This window comes from Eretmochelys imbricata, chromosome 1, assembly GCF_965152235.1.
Source record: "Eretmochelys imbricata isolate rEreImb1 chromosome 1, rEreImb1.hap1, whole genome shotgun sequence".
NCBI classification, from domain to species: domain Eukaryota; kingdom Metazoa; phylum Chordata; order Testudines; family Cheloniidae; genus Eretmochelys; species Eretmochelys imbricata.
Window position 1 is genome coordinate 45,000,214 of NC_135572.1, and position 19,624 is coordinate 45,019,837.

The 19,624-nt window shown below is 41.6% G+C and overlaps 1 protein-coding gene across 2 annotated transcripts in view; it reads right to left on the minus strand.

Annotated features, from left to right (window-relative positions):
* Positions 1–19,624, minus strand: part of ATP8A2 (ATPase phospholipid transporting 8A2) — a 668,324-nt gene that overhangs the window by 251,053 nt on the left and 397,647 nt on the right. For both annotated transcript variants that reach the window (XM_077809582.1, XM_077809591.1), the window contains one exon: positions 2,267–2,450. In XM_077809582.1, coding sequence (XP_077665708.1) covers positions 2,267–2,450 — 184 coding nt within the window. The remainder of the gene's footprint in view (positions 1–2,266; positions 2,451–19,624) is intronic.

Consider the following 19,624-nt stretch of genomic DNA (forward strand, 5'->3'; position numbering starts at 1 on the left):
AAAACCAGTAGGAGAACACTTCCACCTCCCTGGACACTCAGTTACAGACTTAAAAGTCACAATTATTCAACAAAAAAACTTCAAAAACAGACTCCAACGAGAAATAGCAGAACTGGAATTAATCTGAAAACTGGACACCATTAAATTAGGCTTGAATAAAGACTGGGAGTGGATGAGTCATTACACTGACTAAAAATTATTTCCCCATGCTAATTTCCCCCTACTGTTACTCACACCTTCTTGTCAACTGTTTGAAATGGGCCATCCTGATCATCACTACAAAAGCTTTTTTTCTCCTGCTAATAGCCCACCTTAATCGATAGGTCTGTTAAGAGTTAGTATGGCAACCCCCATTTTTTCATGTTGTCTGTATATAATTATATCTATATCTATATATCTTCCTACTGTATTTTCCACTGCATGCATCTGATGAAGTGGGCTTTAGCCCATGAAAGCTTATGCTCAAATAAATTTGTTGGTCTTTAAGGTGCCACAAGTACTCCTCATTCTTTCTTAAGATAAATGGTATTCAATTGTTGTTTAATCGCGTGATTAATCGCGATTAATTTTTTGAATCACTTGACAGCCCTAACTATAACATTATCTCTATTGCTATTGTCAATAATCCTCAAACCACAGTTAAACTGAGCACAACCCATTTTCACCATTCTTAGATTAACCCGAAAGCCACTTGAAAGTGACACATGAATATCAAACAACTTCATCAGGTTTAAACTAATTAGATTAAATGCCAAAGGCATTAATAAAATGTGATAGGCCATCTATGGACAAAACTCTGACTACCTATTTATTCTTTTACACTGTCATTTTAATAAATAAATTGAATCTTATGAAGTCTCTGTAAATACAGATTTTTTAAATGAATTGTGCCTCAAAAGTATTATATGGTAGAGGGTATGAAGATTAGTAATGTAGAGACCACTGCTGGACAGTGTAACCATTGTGATCAAGGCAGTTGAAGGTTGTCCTGGTGTATTACTTTTTTGGTGTCATACTGTATAAGTGGTACTTGCAGTATACTACTGTCTATTACTGAATTAATATTGGATGAGGTTTTTAACCTGAAATTTTAAAAGTGCAATTAGTGCTTGTGAAAATTCTCAGATGACCACCACTGAATATGGAGGCCCTCTGCCTGACCACGGCACACATACACCATGGCAGCAGCAGTACATGGTTCCTTGATTGCTCTGTCAATGGGTCAACCTGTTCAGGAACAACTACCTCGAGGAGCAATAGCGGAGTTTGCCTTTCTGCCCTTCCAATCCTTCAGCTATCTGCTGAAATTTCCAACAAGGGTGCCAATTAGTATAAATTGTAAAGGAAGATTTCATAGTGAGTTCATCTGGCAGCTGCCTACATGCATGTGGCATGAAATCCCAACCCATTTCTCACAGGCTACCAAAGAGCCAACAGACTGTAACGACTTTTGGTCATTACCCTGTTCTAGATTTGAATCTAATGTTCTTGTACTATTACCAAATATTAAAGATTTTCTTATCACAAGTGATAGTGAACATGATACCTTAACCGTAAACAAACAACATTCACCGTACATTTACATCAGCAAAAGTCTCTTTTCTTTTGTTGCTTTTAATATGTTTATATTTTGATTTGTTCAATTAAACAAAGAGCTGCCCCAATCTGCATGGCTTCTTCCCACTACCGCCTATAGATAAAGTAATCAGTGCTGAATTTGATGGGATGAGTTAGGAGCATGTACCCTAGTCACTGTCACTGCCTGAATTATCTCAAAATATTGACCAGCTTTTTAGTATTTGAATAACTGATTTTTTAGTAGTTTAAGAAAAACGGGGTAAAGAAGACTTCGAAATAAAAGAAATGTTCCATCATCATCTACCTCTTCTGGACATTAATATAGTTCACCAACAGGTGTCAGTGACAAGAGCACACTGAGGAAGATAAATTATAATTAGAAGGGCATTAAATGTAACTGTCATGAACGGTGCCTTTCCCTGATTACTGAACAGTTTGAATGTTCCACAGCTGGCAAGAAGAAACCTAAGCCTTTAGGAAAGGGTTGATCATTGCCCCAAAGGGCACAACAAGATCAAAACTAAAATGATCCCTAATACATCCGAGGTATCAGTTTTAGATGGCTGTCTCAAGGAGGATATGAACAAAGATTCTCTCGGCTTGAAAGCCAGCAATGAAGCGCTTATGCTGACACACAGCTGATACCTCTGTCAGCAGAACATGGCAGCTGCTTTTTAGTGCCTCTGACCTGTGCTATGGAGTAATCAGAAGAGTTGGTTGCCTGCATGCCCTCATTCCCACTGATCCCGACTCCCACATGCGCGGTTTGGATCATTCCCACGTCATTGGCACCGTCTCCGATGGCTAATGTGATGGCATTTACATGTTTCTTTACCATGTCTACTATTTCAGACTTCTGCAGAGGAGACACTCTGAAAAGGAGAGGAGAAAATGTCAGTCAGTTTCCCACATGCTGAGTTATGTATGCCTTTCCAAAAAGACAGCTGTAATCTAGATTTAGATGTGCTGGAAGGGAGTTACTGGAAAGTTGCCTAATTCAACACTCAGAGTTTAGAACATATGCCAAATGTTTTCAGAAAGAGAAAGAAGCATTTTCCATTTTTATAAGCTAAAATGAATGAATAAATAGAGATTATAAACAAAAACATCACATTTATTTTTTTGGGTGTGAGAATTTAATGCTCATGAGAGATGCCAGATTTAAAGGCTTGGAGACTGAAGTCTTTTCTTTATCTGCTACATCGTATGCATCAGCTGTGCAAGCTTCCCTGCTGCCCCAACTGGATAGGCCACCTTTAGGTCAGGAGGATAAGTCAGTCTCTAAGGTGCTTTCAATACTCAGCCTCTTTGCAGAGACTTCTACCAAGGAGGTCAATTGGTACAAACGGTGGTGGTGGTTTTTGAGGTTGAAGGACAGGATTGTAGGAGGACAAGCAACTACCAAGAAGAAATAAGGTGGTATAGGAAAAGCCCCTTCTTCCCACTTATTTTACACTTGCTTACTCCCTGCTGTGGGTTGCTTTTCCTCTGTTACAACCCCATCTATTAATCTCTTTAGTCGGTAAGTTACACCACCTTAATGCTATCTTATGTTGGTTGTCTGCATGTAATGTACATCAACATTGAGATCACCTCATAACTTGTCCGAATAGGTTACTTTTGGAACCTGACAGCTCATAGTTAACTGCTGTACCAATATGCTGCAAGTGTAGGCCACTAAATGAAATACGGGTCTTCTCTGTGCAGGATGCAGGATGAAGACCCCAAAGCTGCAACTGCTCTTCTGTAAAACAGCCATAGACACCAATGGGATTTCTGCATGTGGGCCAAATCCTTTAGCTCTGGCCATTTCAAAGTGTTGAATAAGGGCTTCATGCCCATGTCACTTACTTCATTTTGACAGTTGTATACCTCCATTGACTTCAGTGGAGTTACGCTGCTTTCTACATCAGTATAACTGAGAGCAGAATGTGGCCCTATGACTCCATAACGTATTTATCCTCATGTACACTCATATCTATCTTATACGTAGATATTTTGAATCTGATTCTTCTCATTTACGTCAGTTTCAACTTGACATGCCTCCACAAAATTCAATGGAGATACTCCTGATTTACATCAGTGTAAGTCAGAGAAGACTCAGAACCTTTATGTAATACATTGAATCATCACACACTCAAATCAACTTTTATTCAGGTACAATACCCAGATTATTGAAGGGTATTTTGGCAATACCCACAAATAGCCAGTCTGAGTATTTTAATTCTAGGCCCATCTGTACAAACAACCTTAATTCCTTTCCACATCACTTTTAGTCAAATGAAGTCTCAAAACTGCTCTACACACCCTTCCATAAAGCTTTAGACAAAGCTGTTTCACAGCTGAAGCAGACACATGCACTCACAAACAAAATATAATTGATACCCAAAGGCTTTACTATTAACATAAGTATTTTTATTCACTATTTTTTCAGATTGCTGCACTCTGTGGGAGTGACATATTTATCCCTTTTATACATTTGGCTGGATTATAGCTGATCAGGAAAAAGAGCATATGGCTTTTGGTAGGCCTTTCACTTTAAGGGCTTGATTCTGCCTCGTGTTGAGCACCTTTTAGGATCAGGCCTGATGACTAGTTGAAAGTTTTTTGTTTTTGTTTTTTAAAGTTACTGTGGTTGATCTTCATATGTTAACAAAAACATTTAGAAGAGCTAGCAGCTGTCGAGTTTCAAAAAACAAAGCAGAGGACAGTTGACTGGGCCATAAAAACCACTTAATCCCAATGACTTTGTGCATGAAATTCTCATTGGACAGATTTATTAAACCCTCAGTTGTACACCAATGTAAAATAGTACTTTAGCACTCCAGGGACTCAACTGTACTGGAAACAGAAAATACAGACCATATTACTAATCTATGTTGTAAATTAGATGTAGAGTATAATTATAAGGCATCTCTGAACTTAATTTGAGTCAAATTCTAACTTTTATATATGTTAACGGTGTAAAATACTAATGAGAATATGCTCTATGTTCTCTCTTACAGGAGTGTGTCTGTGTGTATGCTCAGAACATCATTTACATGCCTCTGGTGCATTGGAGGCAAGATGCAAAGCCAAAGACCTTTAGCCACATGAGAAGTGTAATTTCTCCATAACTGCACACCCTGCTAGCTCTTTTTGCTTACTTATAAAATGACTTTGGTTTGTTTAATATTTTTAAAACGAATGTTAATTTTTCTCCTTACCAATTTATCTGAATTGCCTCAGTGTAAAAAATAGCTAAAAAGATTACTCTATTACATATACTGTGTTTAAAAGTACTTAGGCCTGCTCTACACTGGGGGGGGGGGGGGATCGATCTAAGTTACGCAACTTCAGCTCTGTGAATAACGTAACCTAAGTCAACACACTTAGATCTACTTACCATGGTGTCTTCTCTGTGGTAGGTCAACTGCTGATGCTCCCCCATTGACTCCACCTACGCTTCTCGCCAGGGCCGGCCCACAACATTCTGGCACCTGAGGCAGGGAGCTCAAATGGCGCCCCCAAATCCCCTCGCTTGGGCCAAAACTTTGAAAGGTCTCAATTCTGCCTTCTTCCTGTTCTACTCCTCTCATGGTACTGCTCTGTTGCCTACCCCAATAAAGGAGAACAACTTAAAATGTCTTGTTCAAAAATTTTAAGTAACATTTAACTTTCAAACGCCTGAACAACAAATGTAACTTTTCTTGTCTGCATAGTAAACACTGGCATTTTTATTTGTTTGAATAATAAAAGTGGTGCTTTCCGTGCCTTCTTGGTTGCAAAGATTTGAACTGCTTCCTGCTGAAGGTCCACAGTCTGGGCCAGCTCACGCTCTACTGAGATGGTTGCAAGGCCGACCCACCTCTCCTGTGTCATTGTGGAGCGTAAATGTGTTTTTATTAACTTCAGTTTGGAGAAGCTGCGTTCTCTACTGGCAACTGTTACAGGAAGTATGAGAAGTATGCGCAGAGCAACAAAAGCATTTGGAAAGAGGGTGGTCATCTTATTTGTGCACATATATTCCAGAACAGCCTTTGGAGTTGATACTGCTGAAATGTGTCTTGAAAGGGCTTTCAGTTCATCACCTAAATCACTGGCATCAATATCGCGCATGTCATCATGTGTCAACACTGTCTTTAGTGCCCTGCGTTGCTGGTGTAGGTCTTCAGGTATAGCGAGGAGTTTTGGAATATCCTACAACATCCCAAATAAACTGCTGTGTTCCTTGAGCTGCATGAAACGTTCTTTAACTGACTGTATTGCACAATCTGGCACCTGGTTAAAGAATTCAACTTTGAATTGTTGTTTGGGGTTTCTTATGGGATTATCCTGTGCCTCGTAATTAAAATCTCATCTTCGGTGACTCTTGTATTCTTGAATGGGTGGGAAAATAGCTTCAGTGTGAAGTTCCTCTGCCAACTTCTGTGCACTCTTCAGAACATTTTGAAATCCCTCATCTGACCGGTAAGACTGTAGGTATGACTTTGCTTTGTCCAGTTGTTCCATTGCTCCAGATATATCAAGGACAACACCTTGGAGTCTCTTGCTTACAACATTTATTTCAAACAGTATGTCATGCCACAACACTAAGCCACACAGCAATTTGAAGTTACGTATGTTTCTGGTGATTCCATTTCCCTCTGCCACTGTTCTCCCACGAACAGTTCCTGTCATAGCATTATCCTCCATAATAGCAACTATGGCATCATCTATCTTCCCAATTTGGTATTTGATAGGCTTTATCGCCTCCTCTCGACTTCCCCATCGTGTGGTACTCAGTGGTTTCAGTGTCAGAGAGGATGTTCCCAGATGTTGCTTCAAAATTTGACATTGATGAGTTGATGCAGAGAAAAAAAATACATAGATGTTTTGAATTACATTAAAAAATTCAGCAGCCTCACTAGAAGCTGATGCTGCATCACTGACCACCAAGTTCAATGAATGAGAACTGCATGGGACAAAAAAAGCTCGAGGATTTAACTCTTGGATCTGTGTCTGCACTCCTCTGTTCTTTCCTCTCATGTTGGCACCATTATCGTAGCCCTTACCCCTCATGTCAGCTATCGCAATTCCTGTATCTTCCAGCTTTTTAAGAAGCACGTTTGTCATACTAGCTCCTGTAGTATCAACAATGTCAATAAATTCTAGAAAATGTTCTCTGACAGTCACCATTGCAGGGACATTTTCACCAGGTTCTGTTGTTGTTACAAAACGCACCATTAAAGTAATTTGTTCCGTATGGCTGATGTCAGGTGTGCAGTCCAGAGTAACAGAGTAATATCTTGCTGACTTCAGATCTGCCACAATCTTCTGTTTGGCATTTGTTCCCAGTAACTGTATGATCTCATTTTGAATTGTTTTTCCAAGGTACTGGTGTGTGTACATTTCTTGGGTGGTGATTCTTCTTAGATGCTCCTGGAGTACAGCATCAAACTCAGCCATTAGCTCCACAATTTTAAGGAAGTTTCCACTGTTTGGCACATAGAGCTGATCTGAAGTGCCACGGAGCGCTAGGTTTTGGGTAGCAAGCATTCTCACAATGGCAATGAGCCTTTTCAGAACATTTTGCCAATAAAGAGATTCTGATGCAATCTTCTCTTGATGCTGATCATCTATGGGGGCCTTTAACCTTAGTCTCATCTCAAGCTCTTTCCATATATGGAATGCTCTCTGATGATTTGCTGTCTTCTCATGGCATGCCAGATTTCTAGCCAATTTTTCCAGTCCTTTTTCTCCTGTAGAACCCAATGTGGCTGCAGCATTAGACTGGAAGAGTCTGCAACAAAAACAGTATGCAGCGTTCTGGGTTTTTGAGTACATAAAGCCATGGCCTCTCCACTTTGTCACCATTGGGGATTTCACGCCAGTAATGTGTTGGACGGAAACTTCTATTTTCATTGTCTTTGGGGAACATGAAGTTTTTCACTTGCTGTGGCCCATGCAGTACAAGGAAGTCCCTCAGGCTACTGCTCAAGTGGGTCCAGAGTCCTGGATCATCTAGACTTAAGGAATTAAACTCAGCAGCAGCTGTTTCTTGTACCTCCACCACACTCTTCTCTGATCTACACTTTTCTTCAGGAACATGCATGGTTACTTCCATTTGAGATGGAGATATGGATGCTGCAGTAGCTGCCAGGTCACCTGCACTCCGACTAACTGGAAGATCAGGCATCTCCTCACCACCCACATCCTCACTGGGGCCGGAAGGCTCACCCTGAACATTTGTGTCTATGTATCTCAGGAGAGCTCCTTCCTGTTTAGATAGAAAAGCTGCCTTTGCTTTCTTTCTTTTTCTGAATGCTGCCCAGAGGGGCGTTTTCTTCTTTCACTGATGACTGATGTTCTGTGACAGTTATAGTGGCTCTCAACACTCAATTGAAGGGGACAAATAAGGAGGCTGGTAGCAGGGCCTGAGTGAGGGAAGATATCCGCCTTAAGGGCCTAACTGGCTCCTACTACTTCAATTGACTGCCTGTTCTCCTCAAGTGGGTTCAGGGAAGCAGCAGGAAACAGGAAGCTCCCAGAGAAGCTGGTGTTAATCAGTCCAGGCTCCTGCGGGTGCTAGAGAGGTACATAAGAGGCTCCTCCTCCTCCTCTCTCTCCCTGCAGCTCCTGCTGCTTTCTGTTATTCCCTCTCACCTTTTCTCCTGCCTGCCTGTTATGTCTCTTGTGCCCTCCTTCCTCCAGCACAGCACTCCACCATCTCTGTGCATCTAGAGCAGAAAGATTACATATGCACCAGTAGCAGACTCAATTTTCTACACTCTGGGTCCTAGTGGTGCCCTCCCACACACAGTCTGGCACCTGAGGTGGCCGCCTCAGTTCACCCACGGTAAGTACTGGAGTCGATGGGAGAGCACTCGGTGGTCAATTTATCGTGTCTTCACTAGATGCGACAAATTGACCCCCTCTGGATCTTTCACTCTGGAGGTAAGTGTAGACATGCCCTTAGAAAAAAAATGTTTTCACATATGTAGACCCTATTGTGTATTGGAATCTGCTAGAGCAGAGCCCTGTGTCCATACAGGGGGTCTTGCTAACATCAGTGGGACTCCAAACAGATGCAGAGATCCATGTTTGAGAATCCTGATAGAAGATCAGGGCTATTAATGCGTTCTTCTAAAGAGTCCAGACACCAGCTACAACAAAGATTCTCTCAGGGCTTCCCTAGCAACCCCGTTTGAGGTGTTTACAACTTGCTAGTGGGTAATTTCACTCATGGGCTCAGAATTGGTATCTAAGTTTTTCTTTCAAAATTTCATCACTATCACAGTCAGAGCAGGGCAATAAAAGAAGCAAAATCATATGACAACTAATTTGAAAAATATGACTGAGGTTGTATTCTTTGACAAGTAATATACACAAATGCAAAATCAATATTAATTCAGGTTTCTCAGTTTCCTGACTTTTGAGAGGTTAAGACCAATTTTTTTCTAGATTGAACACATGGGCCCAGATTATCTGGTCAAACCAGGCAGCACAGGATAAGGGCTGGGGCTCAATTGATACTAGATAGCTGAGGTTAGGGCCAGCTTCATCATAAATTAGAGCAATCTGAAGGCTGCTATAACTCATACTTGGTCACCCATGGCCTCAAGGTGCTGTTTTCACATTTTCACTGGCGATGCCTTCTATTCCTTCCACCACATTCCCGGGTTGAGAGGAGGAACAAGTCCCATAATCTTAACCCCTTATAACTATGAAACAGGACTGTGTTTTTAATTGAAGTTAATGGGGCTACTCAGAAAAGTAAAGTTAAGTACATGAATAAATACTCGCAGGATTGGGGTTAAGCTTCCACAAATGTTGATTTTGCATTTAATTATACGTTATTTGTCAGTCAATAAAATATCATAATACAAACTGGATTTTTTTATTAAACCCTACATACTGTACACATATTCCATGTACCAATGCTGTACTATTCAGTTAAGGTTGTCAATGAATAACTAATACCCAAAGGTGGAACAATTTCTTCTTATTATCTTATTAGCACTTATTACCTCCCAATTCCAGAAAAGTGTTTCAATCACATTCCTAGTAATATATATCTGTGGTAGATACAGATAGACTATACCCACAGCTAACATATTAAACTGTACTGCACTATAGTTTAACATCCAAATAAGGCTCTCTTTGCTGTAAGATATATTCAATTTCAAATTAAGGCCTATAATAAATGTATGCTTTTATAACATGCATATTTTTCCCCCTGAAAAATACATTTCCCGGCTCCAGAGAATATTTTTTGATGCATACAGTATCTTAGCTGTAGAAGTTACAACTTGAGATGGTCACTGATTTCTTGAGGGATTTTGTATTTCTTTTTAAACTTTGTTTTCCTCTCAGCTTCCAAACTGTCTCTTGTTCCTTTTAATCTACCTTGACCGATTGTGTGGTGCTAGACAGCATTAATTCTCTTAGATCATCATAGCTGTGATTAATTTCTGCACTTTTGATAAGCTATCTACATGAATAATTAGAAGATTACAGCACAGACTATTCAACTAACCTGAAGTTCAGGTGGTATCTTGATAGTTTCCCCCCCTTTTCTAGTTCACAAAACTTCCTGGATAAATGAGTAGCTCAAAGCGTACTGGAAACAAACTGACTGCTTTGGAACAACATGTCATTGCAGAATTTAACAATCCATAACTGCCATTTGGCAAAATGTGTCTGCTTTCACTACTTGTCTTACCCCAAAAACAAAACTAGGAAGGAAACTATGCCCCGAGATCCATCCATGCACATTGCGATTAAGAGAAGATGTAGTATACAGAATGGCATGTTCATCAAAACCCACCTCCTCCGGTGTTCTGAGACTGGCAAAATTGGAGTGCATCTATGAGGGTTCTCAGTGTGCCTGTCTGGAAGACTATACCCCAAAATGGGACCGACCAAAAATGAAATATTTTGCACTGGTTATTTATTAATAATAGGCTCCTACATGACCTCTGTGAATTTGTTTGGATGTAAGAGAAAGCAGAATTTGGAATAAAACTCTTATGTTAAAGGTACATCTCTGGGCAAGGGAAGGAGGGTTATGATTCCATTACACTTATCGGGCCAAATCTTCAAGTATCTGTTTATGGTCCTGTCTGCTTCCATAAGTAAACACAGGCATATGGATTTAGCCTTTGGGGCCAGGACTGGGTCTTCTGTCTTTACAAAGCTTCTAGCACACTTTTAGTGCTAATGCAATATACATACTATAAATAATGACTATCCCAGTGTGTGTGTTTGCAGAAAGGTAAGCGCTAGCCCTGAGAGAAGTTGCAACAGGGTACCTGGGGAAGAAGTGGTAGCAGGAGTGCAGCTGTTCTGAGTCAGGCATCCTCAGTGAAGCCAGATGGCTGATTATTCAAACCTCACTCATCTTAAACCCAACAGGGGACAGGACCCTTTGGCATAGAGGGGACTGGGGATAAGTGAGGTTCAGATGTTTTATTATATGCATATTATCACCGTCTTGTGAATTTTCCACTTAGTATGAAAATTATAGGAAAATTGCACAGGGCACACTGAGGGGTTACATGACTTGTTCATACCAAGCACTTAAAATAGATTTCCATTGACTTCTATTGCTCAGCACCTGCAACTGTCATAAAAGTCAATTGGAACTGTGAGTGATCAGCACCTTTCAGAATCAGGCCCTTAACTGGTAATGAATTGGATAGTCATATCTCTTGACTAGGAACTTCCTTAATTAAAACTATATTTTGTCTTTCCAGGAAAAAGTTGTAGGATTTATTTAAAAAAACTTGAACCTTGGGGTAGTTCTGCAGAGGTTCAGCTAATCTTTCAGCTACAATTAACATCTACGGCAATAGCAGCTGCTCTTTTAAGCACTTTTAACTGTCCTAGAAGTCAATGGGAATTGTGGATGCTCAACATTTTCAGGTTCCAGTCCCAAGACTGCAATTACAGAGTAATTATGGCTGCACTGTGAGAGACATCCAGTGTCTGAAAATCAAACATAGAAATGCAATTACATAATGGAAGACTATTTTTTTTTGTTTATATTAGATTATAGCCTAGAGTCCCAACTAAGACTAGGGCCCCATTAGACAAGGCACTTTAAGACAGTCCCTGCCTCAAAGAGTTAAATACACAAGACAAAGAGCAAGATAAATTGAGTATTATTAGACCCATTTTACAGATAGGCAAGCAAAACAGAGAGATTACGTGACTTGCCCAAGTTTATGCAAGAAGTCTGGGATAGAGTCAGAAATTGAACACTCATCTCCAGATTCTAAAGCCACTAACTGAACCACAAGGCTATCCTTTCTAACTAGAGTTCAATAAATAGACCACAGTCACACAAAGCCTTACACATTGAAGGCTTTGCTGGTTCTGGTTCTAGCTGTGCAATCCTTTCATTTCTTCATAAGAAGTATGTAAGAAAACAATAGAAGAAAATGTGACTCACCCTCCGAGATGCGTGCTCCACTTCTGGTGCACGCGAGCCTCTCAAGCCCTTGATCAGAGATTTCTATCAAGCAGTGCCTTTTCAACCAATGCCCTTTGCCTCCTTGTGGCAGACACCAAGGATATATAGGGATATGCAGGCAAACTGCACTCAGTTCCTTCTTTACTCAGTCATTCCCTAGGAACAACCGAAGCAGGGGGGAAGAAGGGCAGGTAGTGGACTACTCATAAGAAAACATATCAAAGAACAACAGTTACTGCACAGGGTGAGTAACATTTCCTTCTTCTTCGAGTAGTGTCCCTATGGCATCCCTAGAAGGAGGAGGGAGCTTGAGAACAGGATCCAGGACCAAAGACAGTACCAATGGCATGGAACAGGGCACAATGCTTTGAAAATATATGGATTGAAGACCACATAGCAGCTCTATGTATCTTAGACACTGGAACATTCTTCAAAAATGCAGTGTATGGCACTTGCAATCTGGTTGAATGCACTCTTCCCCCGCTCCCCCCGGGGTACAGATACAACCAGATATCCAATTCAAAAGTCTGTCAGCAGAAATGGGAGCCCCAAGATCTATCTGCGAAGGATATGTAGGGTCTAGGTGATCCTCTAAAATGATTAGTTTTATCCAGGTAGAAGGCTAAGGCTATGCTAATATCCAAGGTATGGAAATAGGATTCCTACTGGGAACTGCGAGGTTTCAGAAAAAAACAGTGGTAGATAGACTTGTTGGTTAACATAAAATCCGAAGTAACCTTGGGTAGGAACCTTGGATGTGGATGTAAAGAGAACTTACTGCAAAAGAACATCGGGTGGGGCAGGGGTAACTAGGACGGGGGGAGATTTGCCATGAAGGCTCCAATCTTCACAACCTTACAGGCAAACATGATGGCAACTAGGAAGACCATCTTCACAGATAAATGAAGCAGGGAGTAAGTAGCCACTGGTTCAAATGGAGGTCTCATGAGCTGCTTGAGAACCAGATTGAGGTGCCAGGATGGAGTGGGAGGTCTAATATGGGGGGAAAAGATTACTCAGACCCTTAATAAATCTGGACGATACTGGGTGAGCAAAAATGGAGAATTCCTCAATTGGAGATGAAAGGCTGACACAGCAGCCCAGTGTACCTTGACCAAACTGATGGATAACCCAGAAGTCTTTGGATCCAGCAAGCAATCTAGGATGAGGGAAAGGGAACCAACTCAGGTCAGAGGAAGTGAAAACCACACAATGGGCAAATCTCCTCCATTTCTACAAGTAAGTAATGGGGGCTGATGTTTTAACACACGCTACACCTCTGTAGAGCCGGAAACTTCTATTCCGGAGAACCAACCAGGAGCCAGGCTCTAAGATGTAGAACTGCCAGGTTGGGGTGAAGCATGCCAGCTGCACCCAGAGACAGGAGATGAGCAATGGTGAGGATCTTGATTAGCAGATGGACACAGAACTGAAGTACGTAAGGGTACCAAGCTTGTCTTGGCCAGGTAGCTAAGGGTCCATGGACTAGAATCTGGGTCTGCAGAGCCTGGACAGCTGATGTTCCCCACAGTGCCATGCAGAGCTGTAGCCAGGGAGCACTGTGGAGAGTAAGTGCTGCAGGAAGTACCACCCAAGGGAGCAGAGGTGCTGACTTTGTGATTTTCCCGGAGATGCTGGACCCCTGCTCTGCCCCAGGCCATGCCCCACATGCCCCAGGCCATGCCCCACACCAGACCCTGCCTCTTCCCACCCCCACTCCACAGGGAAAAATTAGTGGGTGCTCAGCACCTACCGGCAGCCAAGCTCCCCGCCCCCCCGCCTCACCTCCGCCTCCTCCCAGTGCGCTGCATCTCTGCTCCTTCGTCCCTCCCAGCACTTGCTGCTGCCAACCAGCTGTAGCAAGACCTGGGAGAAAGGGGGGAGGAGCGGGAATGTGGAATGCTCAGGGGAAGAGGCAGGGCTGGGGCAGGGATTTGGGGAAGGGGTTGGAATGAGGGCAGGAGGCGGCCTGAGCATGCACCAGCACCAGAAGCAGTTGGCACCTATGGTTCTGCCTCTTCCCCGCCTCTTCGTGCCCCCACACCTCCCCCTTACCCCCCCAGTGCCTCCTGCACACTGCTGAACAGCTGATCACAGCAGGCAGGAGGGGCTGGGAGGGAGGGGGAGGAGCTGATCAGCGAGGCTGCCCATGGGTGCTGAGCATCCACTTCCCTGCCCCATGGGAGCACCCACAGAGTTGGCGCCTATGCAAGGGAGCCAGCGCAACAGTACCCTGTAGCCCTATAAATTGGCCAAGCACCCTATTTAACTCCAGGGGTTGCCCCAGGAAGCTGTCTGGACAAACACAGACTTCGGCCTGCTGTGACTCCAGATTTCACCTTGTCTCCTGATCTCCAGTCTCTGATCTCAGCCTGACTCTTGTGTCCTGACTCTGTCCTGCTACTGTTTTGTTACAGGCACCTCAGCAAAGCCATGCTTACTCCCCTTGGAGCTCCGGGGCTTCACAAGCCTGCTGGTACTGGAGGAAGAATCCCTGGCCTCAACAGTACCCACTGAGATAGAGTACCTGGACACAGACCTGGTTTTTTTTTGGATCTGGCTCTTTAGATATCTAGAGTCCATACTCCTTTTCTTGGCAGCCTTCCCAGTGTGCTCCAAAGGCTTCCCTTTCTTAGGAGAAGCTGCTCTGAGGTGACAGGGCACTGGATCTGTCCGGGAACAGATGTGTGTGTGGAGGAGGAGAGGCAGTGTCTCCTGACCTGGCTGAGAGGGTGGTTGCAGGGAACATTCCACCGCCAACAGCCTGAGCTTTCTCCCCCTATTCTTCCCAGCCCTGGACTTAAGGGCTAAACAAAAGGAGCACTTCTGGGAGATGTGGGACTCCTCCAGGCAACGGACACACTTGGAGTGTCCGTTGCTCATCAGTATAGCCTCCCAGCAAGAGAGAAGCAGAATTTGAAGCCTGGAGAACCAGGCAAACCCCATCAGGAGAAGACAAAGCTCCTGACAGTCCCCTCACCTAAACCCAACTATACTAACACTAACTCCTCCTCCAAGCTAACTAACGTTGATAGAAAAAAGGTAAAGAGAAAAGGCCACGCATGCTCTAGGGGGCAGACGTGCTAACGTTCCATCTAGGGCCAAGGCAGTAGAAGAGGCGCAAGGCACCTGCGTGGGTCGAATGGGCAGTGCTAGCTAGAAATCTTTGATCAGGGACTTGAGAGGTGCATGTGCACCTGAAGTGGAGCACCAAAGAGAGAGACAGCTTCAAGAAGAAAAAAGTATTTCTGTTATGATTTATGCAGTTTCCCTCTTCACTGAAATCTACTTATTTTAGTATATTTTCACTCATCCTGTGTAGTCTTTAAAAGTTCTCTGTGAAAAGAAGAAAGCAAGAGCAGAAGCTGTGTTTTAAATAAGTGATATTATATCCTTATTTCCATGCTTCAACAGGGATTGAAATAACACATTTAAATACCTTAATGTCTTTAACACGAAATACGCTAATTTGATACTCTGCTTTCTTGAAATGCTTTGTTAATGCATGCAAGAGCCCCTTAGAAGCCTAACTTTCTTGAAATCAACATAGATTTACCCTATTCTACCACAAAGTACACTGGTATTTCAAAATGCCATGCCTGAACTCATCTGCAGAAAAGGTAGGATGAGAAACAGCCCAGAAAGAAAGCTGGGACATATTAAGGTTACTGACATTTAAGAGCATGCAATGGCCCCTAGAGAATCATACAACTAATATGTCACTGAAATTAATGTTCAAAAACTTGTCAAGTGGTGCTACCAAAACATCATACTTAACAGCTTCTTAATTTGAGTTAGGGCTCCCTTGATACATGCCCTGGAAATCAAAGCAACTAGCCATCTGACTACCAGTTCCAAAGAAGAGCCAGACTGTTATAACACTCAGTAATACACTGAATGCATCTGATGAAGTGAGCTGTAGCTCACGAAAGCTTATGCTCAAATAAATTTGCTAGTCTCTAAGGTGCCACAAGTACTCCTTTTCTTTTTGTGAATACAGACTAACATGGCTGCTACTCTGAAACCAGTAATACAAAGGCTGCTCTAAGAGACATCTTATCGCAGATCTACAGCCAAACAAAGGCCTCCACAGCAGACTAACTGACATGAGTAATTGGATAAAATATGGATGTGTCTTGTTGAACCAAAGGATGCATTGTGTCCAATGTATTTTACAGAGTAAATCTCTTAATATTTAATCTGATGACAACAACCACCACCACTACTAAACACATACTGGGCTCTGATGCAGTACTTTAAAAACTTTGCAAGCAGCATTGTATCACCTGTTGATGATCTATATAATATTTGCAATGGGTGCTGTGTTCTTTTAACAAATAAAGAAACAGCCCCTCACATTTCCAGAGCAGAAAAAGACAAAGCAGAGAATAAGAATACTGTTTCCTTCTCATAAATTTTTGTTTATTAATAATGATTTGCCAAGCTGTGGTGGAATAACTCTACCTCTTCCTCCCTTCTCTGATGGATGGTGCTGAGTGAACCCTTCTCCAGTCCCGTCCTTCAGGACAATGCTACTAATTATGTCTAGACTACATGTCCAAACCATACACAATTCTTGCTGCATCTTCCTCCATAACATTTTCAAGAGCCAGCCTCTTCTCTACACCCACACAGGCAAAACTGTTACCCAGGCCTTCACCATCTCCCATCCTCAGTACTGTATCCTCCTCTTCTCCGGCCAGTCCAACAGCTACGCCCAGTCTTAACATCCATCTTTGTCCACATCTTTCTGGCCATCACTCAGACCATAACGCCCCTCGACGACTCCCTCCACTAGGTCACACCTTTATTCACCACATAAAATACAAGTTTCTAGTCTTCATCTATGGCAGATTTTTTTAAAGTAGTTCAGTGTCTCAGCCATTGTAGACTCACCATTAATTTCATCTCCTTTGTCATTTTATTAGTGGCCTCAATTTACATCCCTGGTATAAATGTGAAGACCTCTCTTAACCCCTTTAAACTCTCTGACTAGCTGGTAACCTGTTCTGCTTCTCTGTATGATTTCTCTGCAAGCTTCAGCTCACCAGGTATAGTCTAGCTGGATGCACCTACACCATTGACTGGGTTATCTTTATAATGGAAAACAAATAAATACAATAAAGTTGTTAATTACTTTCTGCCTCCTCCATTTCCAGTGCATGACAATACAAGTTTCTACTTCAACATCCCCTAACCAGAACTGCCAATTATGAACCCATACGACTGTACACATTCTTCTGGGCTGGAAACCATATATTGCAATTAGTCATTTTTCATCACACAAATCAATGCAATTCTCTGTGAATTCAACACCTTCTTCTGTACACCACTGGAGCACCCATCCTTTGGCTCTAGTATCAGACAATCACTTCTCATCACTCTAGTTGGCACAGGAAGGATCTTCACAGGGTGTAAACTATGAGGAATCTGTGCCCTGGGCTCAGTGCAGTAGGCAGATTGGTCAAGGTGCAGGAGCACAACCTGTTTCTGGGTGAACAAAAGGGTTAATTTGAAATCAGCTCTCTCTCCCCCTCCTGCAAAGGTGAAGAGCTGAGGAGTATTTGCTTAGAATCCCCACCTTCAGCTCAAGCCTCCCCAAAATGGTTTTTTGGGCAGAGAGCAAGCGTTAAAAACTAAATCTGAAAGGTGAATCTTGAAAAGCAATGAGCGTGTATAAATAGGGTGCTATACTGGAGGATATTTTGCATACTTATTGATAATGGTTGCTAGTGGCAACTGCTAGAATACTTTTTTAAAAGTGAAATTAATGTATCGAGTTAATTTTGATCTTTCCTCACCTCAAGCTAATTAATGCACATTTGCTTCCATGCTAATCAGCCTGAGTGGTTTGCATGCAATACAGATGTCTGTCACTTTCAAGGACAGAGTAAAAATTTTTACACTATCTGCACAATGTACAAATTAGTATCTTTATAGTATTAAACACGCTATAGCATATATGTAACTGTTTTATATAGCAAAGTTGCTTACAGAATTTTGAAGACTATGGTAAAATTAAGCGACAACTGAAATTGTGTTCATAAACAAGTATTTTAACCCACTTAGAGTGGTTCTGCCCTGGGGTGAAGCTGACAGCTAAAATAGGATAGCCATGATAAATACCTGCCTCTGGACTCTGAACAACAATACTGTCACAGTTTCTATCAACTCATCTGAGTTGTGTTACCACATAGCCAGCATTCTGTTCCTCCACACCAAAACACTTTCCAAAAATACACTATACTGTAACAGGTTAAGATTTTGCTGCTATTCCATGGAACATTCCTATTCAGCTCAAACCACCCAACAACAAAAACAAACCAAAAATAGTGGGGGAGATATGCTTTTAATGTAATTAATAGATTTGAGATTTTATTTTTCCAAAGCAACTATCTTGTCATTCCAGCAGTACTGTTATTTCTCTATTCCACCTGAGCTCTAACACTACAGTAACATTTTCTGTCTTTCTGAAAAAAGGCCTCTTGTAGTTTAAATGAAGAAAACAAATGAATGAGCAAACTTTGATTACATTCTGCTGTTAGAAAATGTAAATATTTGAGTATTTGGTGTGACAGTACATTAAGAGATGTACCTTAGCAAAAAAGTTAAGCATAAACCATAACTGCCAACAGAGAGCTGTACTATCTGCCAACATATCATATTGACTATTCATGACACAAATTAACAGGAATGCCTGATTTAGAAGAAATGAAATTTTAAAGTTTTGGAGTAAATTAAACAGTACGGCTTAATATAGGCTAATGTAGTGTCATTGAGATAAAATGATATTAAAATCTATTGCATTTTAGAACTGATTTGAGGTAGAACAGTTCTAAAAAAAAAATAAAAATCAGAAGTCTCCAAAGACAATTTTTTTTTAAAAATGGGGGCCTAAAGTTAGGACCCTAACAGGAAGTGGTCTGAACTTCAAAATTTGAAGCACGCAACAGTTTCCATAAGTCAAGGGGTGCTGCCACTTATTTAGATGCCTTGAGAGTCTGATCTTGGGCAGACATTTTAAAAAATGTTGGCCAAACTGTTTAACTTGTGCCCAACTGAGAACTGGCAGATTATTAATTCTATTATTAATACATATTCTATCAGCACCTATAGCATGCTGTGAATTTTACACAACAAATGGTAGAAGGAGGATACCCTGGAAGCGTTTGCACTCTAAACTTTATATATGATACAGGAAGCAAGTGTAACACAGTAGGGAGGGGATGGAGAGGAAAGGCAGAGGTCTAGTAACGATATCACAGTAACTCAGTTTAGGTACATAAATATCTAGAATCATTAACAAATTGTTTTGAGGTATGTTTTTGTTACATTCAATTATCACTTTTCCTGTGAGTCATTATAAAAGAGGTAATATATCTCAGACAGGATAACTTGTAAGGTACCTTTGTGATTTTAGTGCAACATTTACAGCCCATATGGGAGTATTAAAATTCATTACCTGATCATATGCTTTGAAAAAAACCTGAGGCTGATAGATTGAATAGCCATAGCCTAGAAACATAATTTTAGTTAATTTGAAATTATTTCCCTTACTTAATCCATGGAATGCTATACCCAATTCGGTTTAGGCTTTGTCTACACACAAAA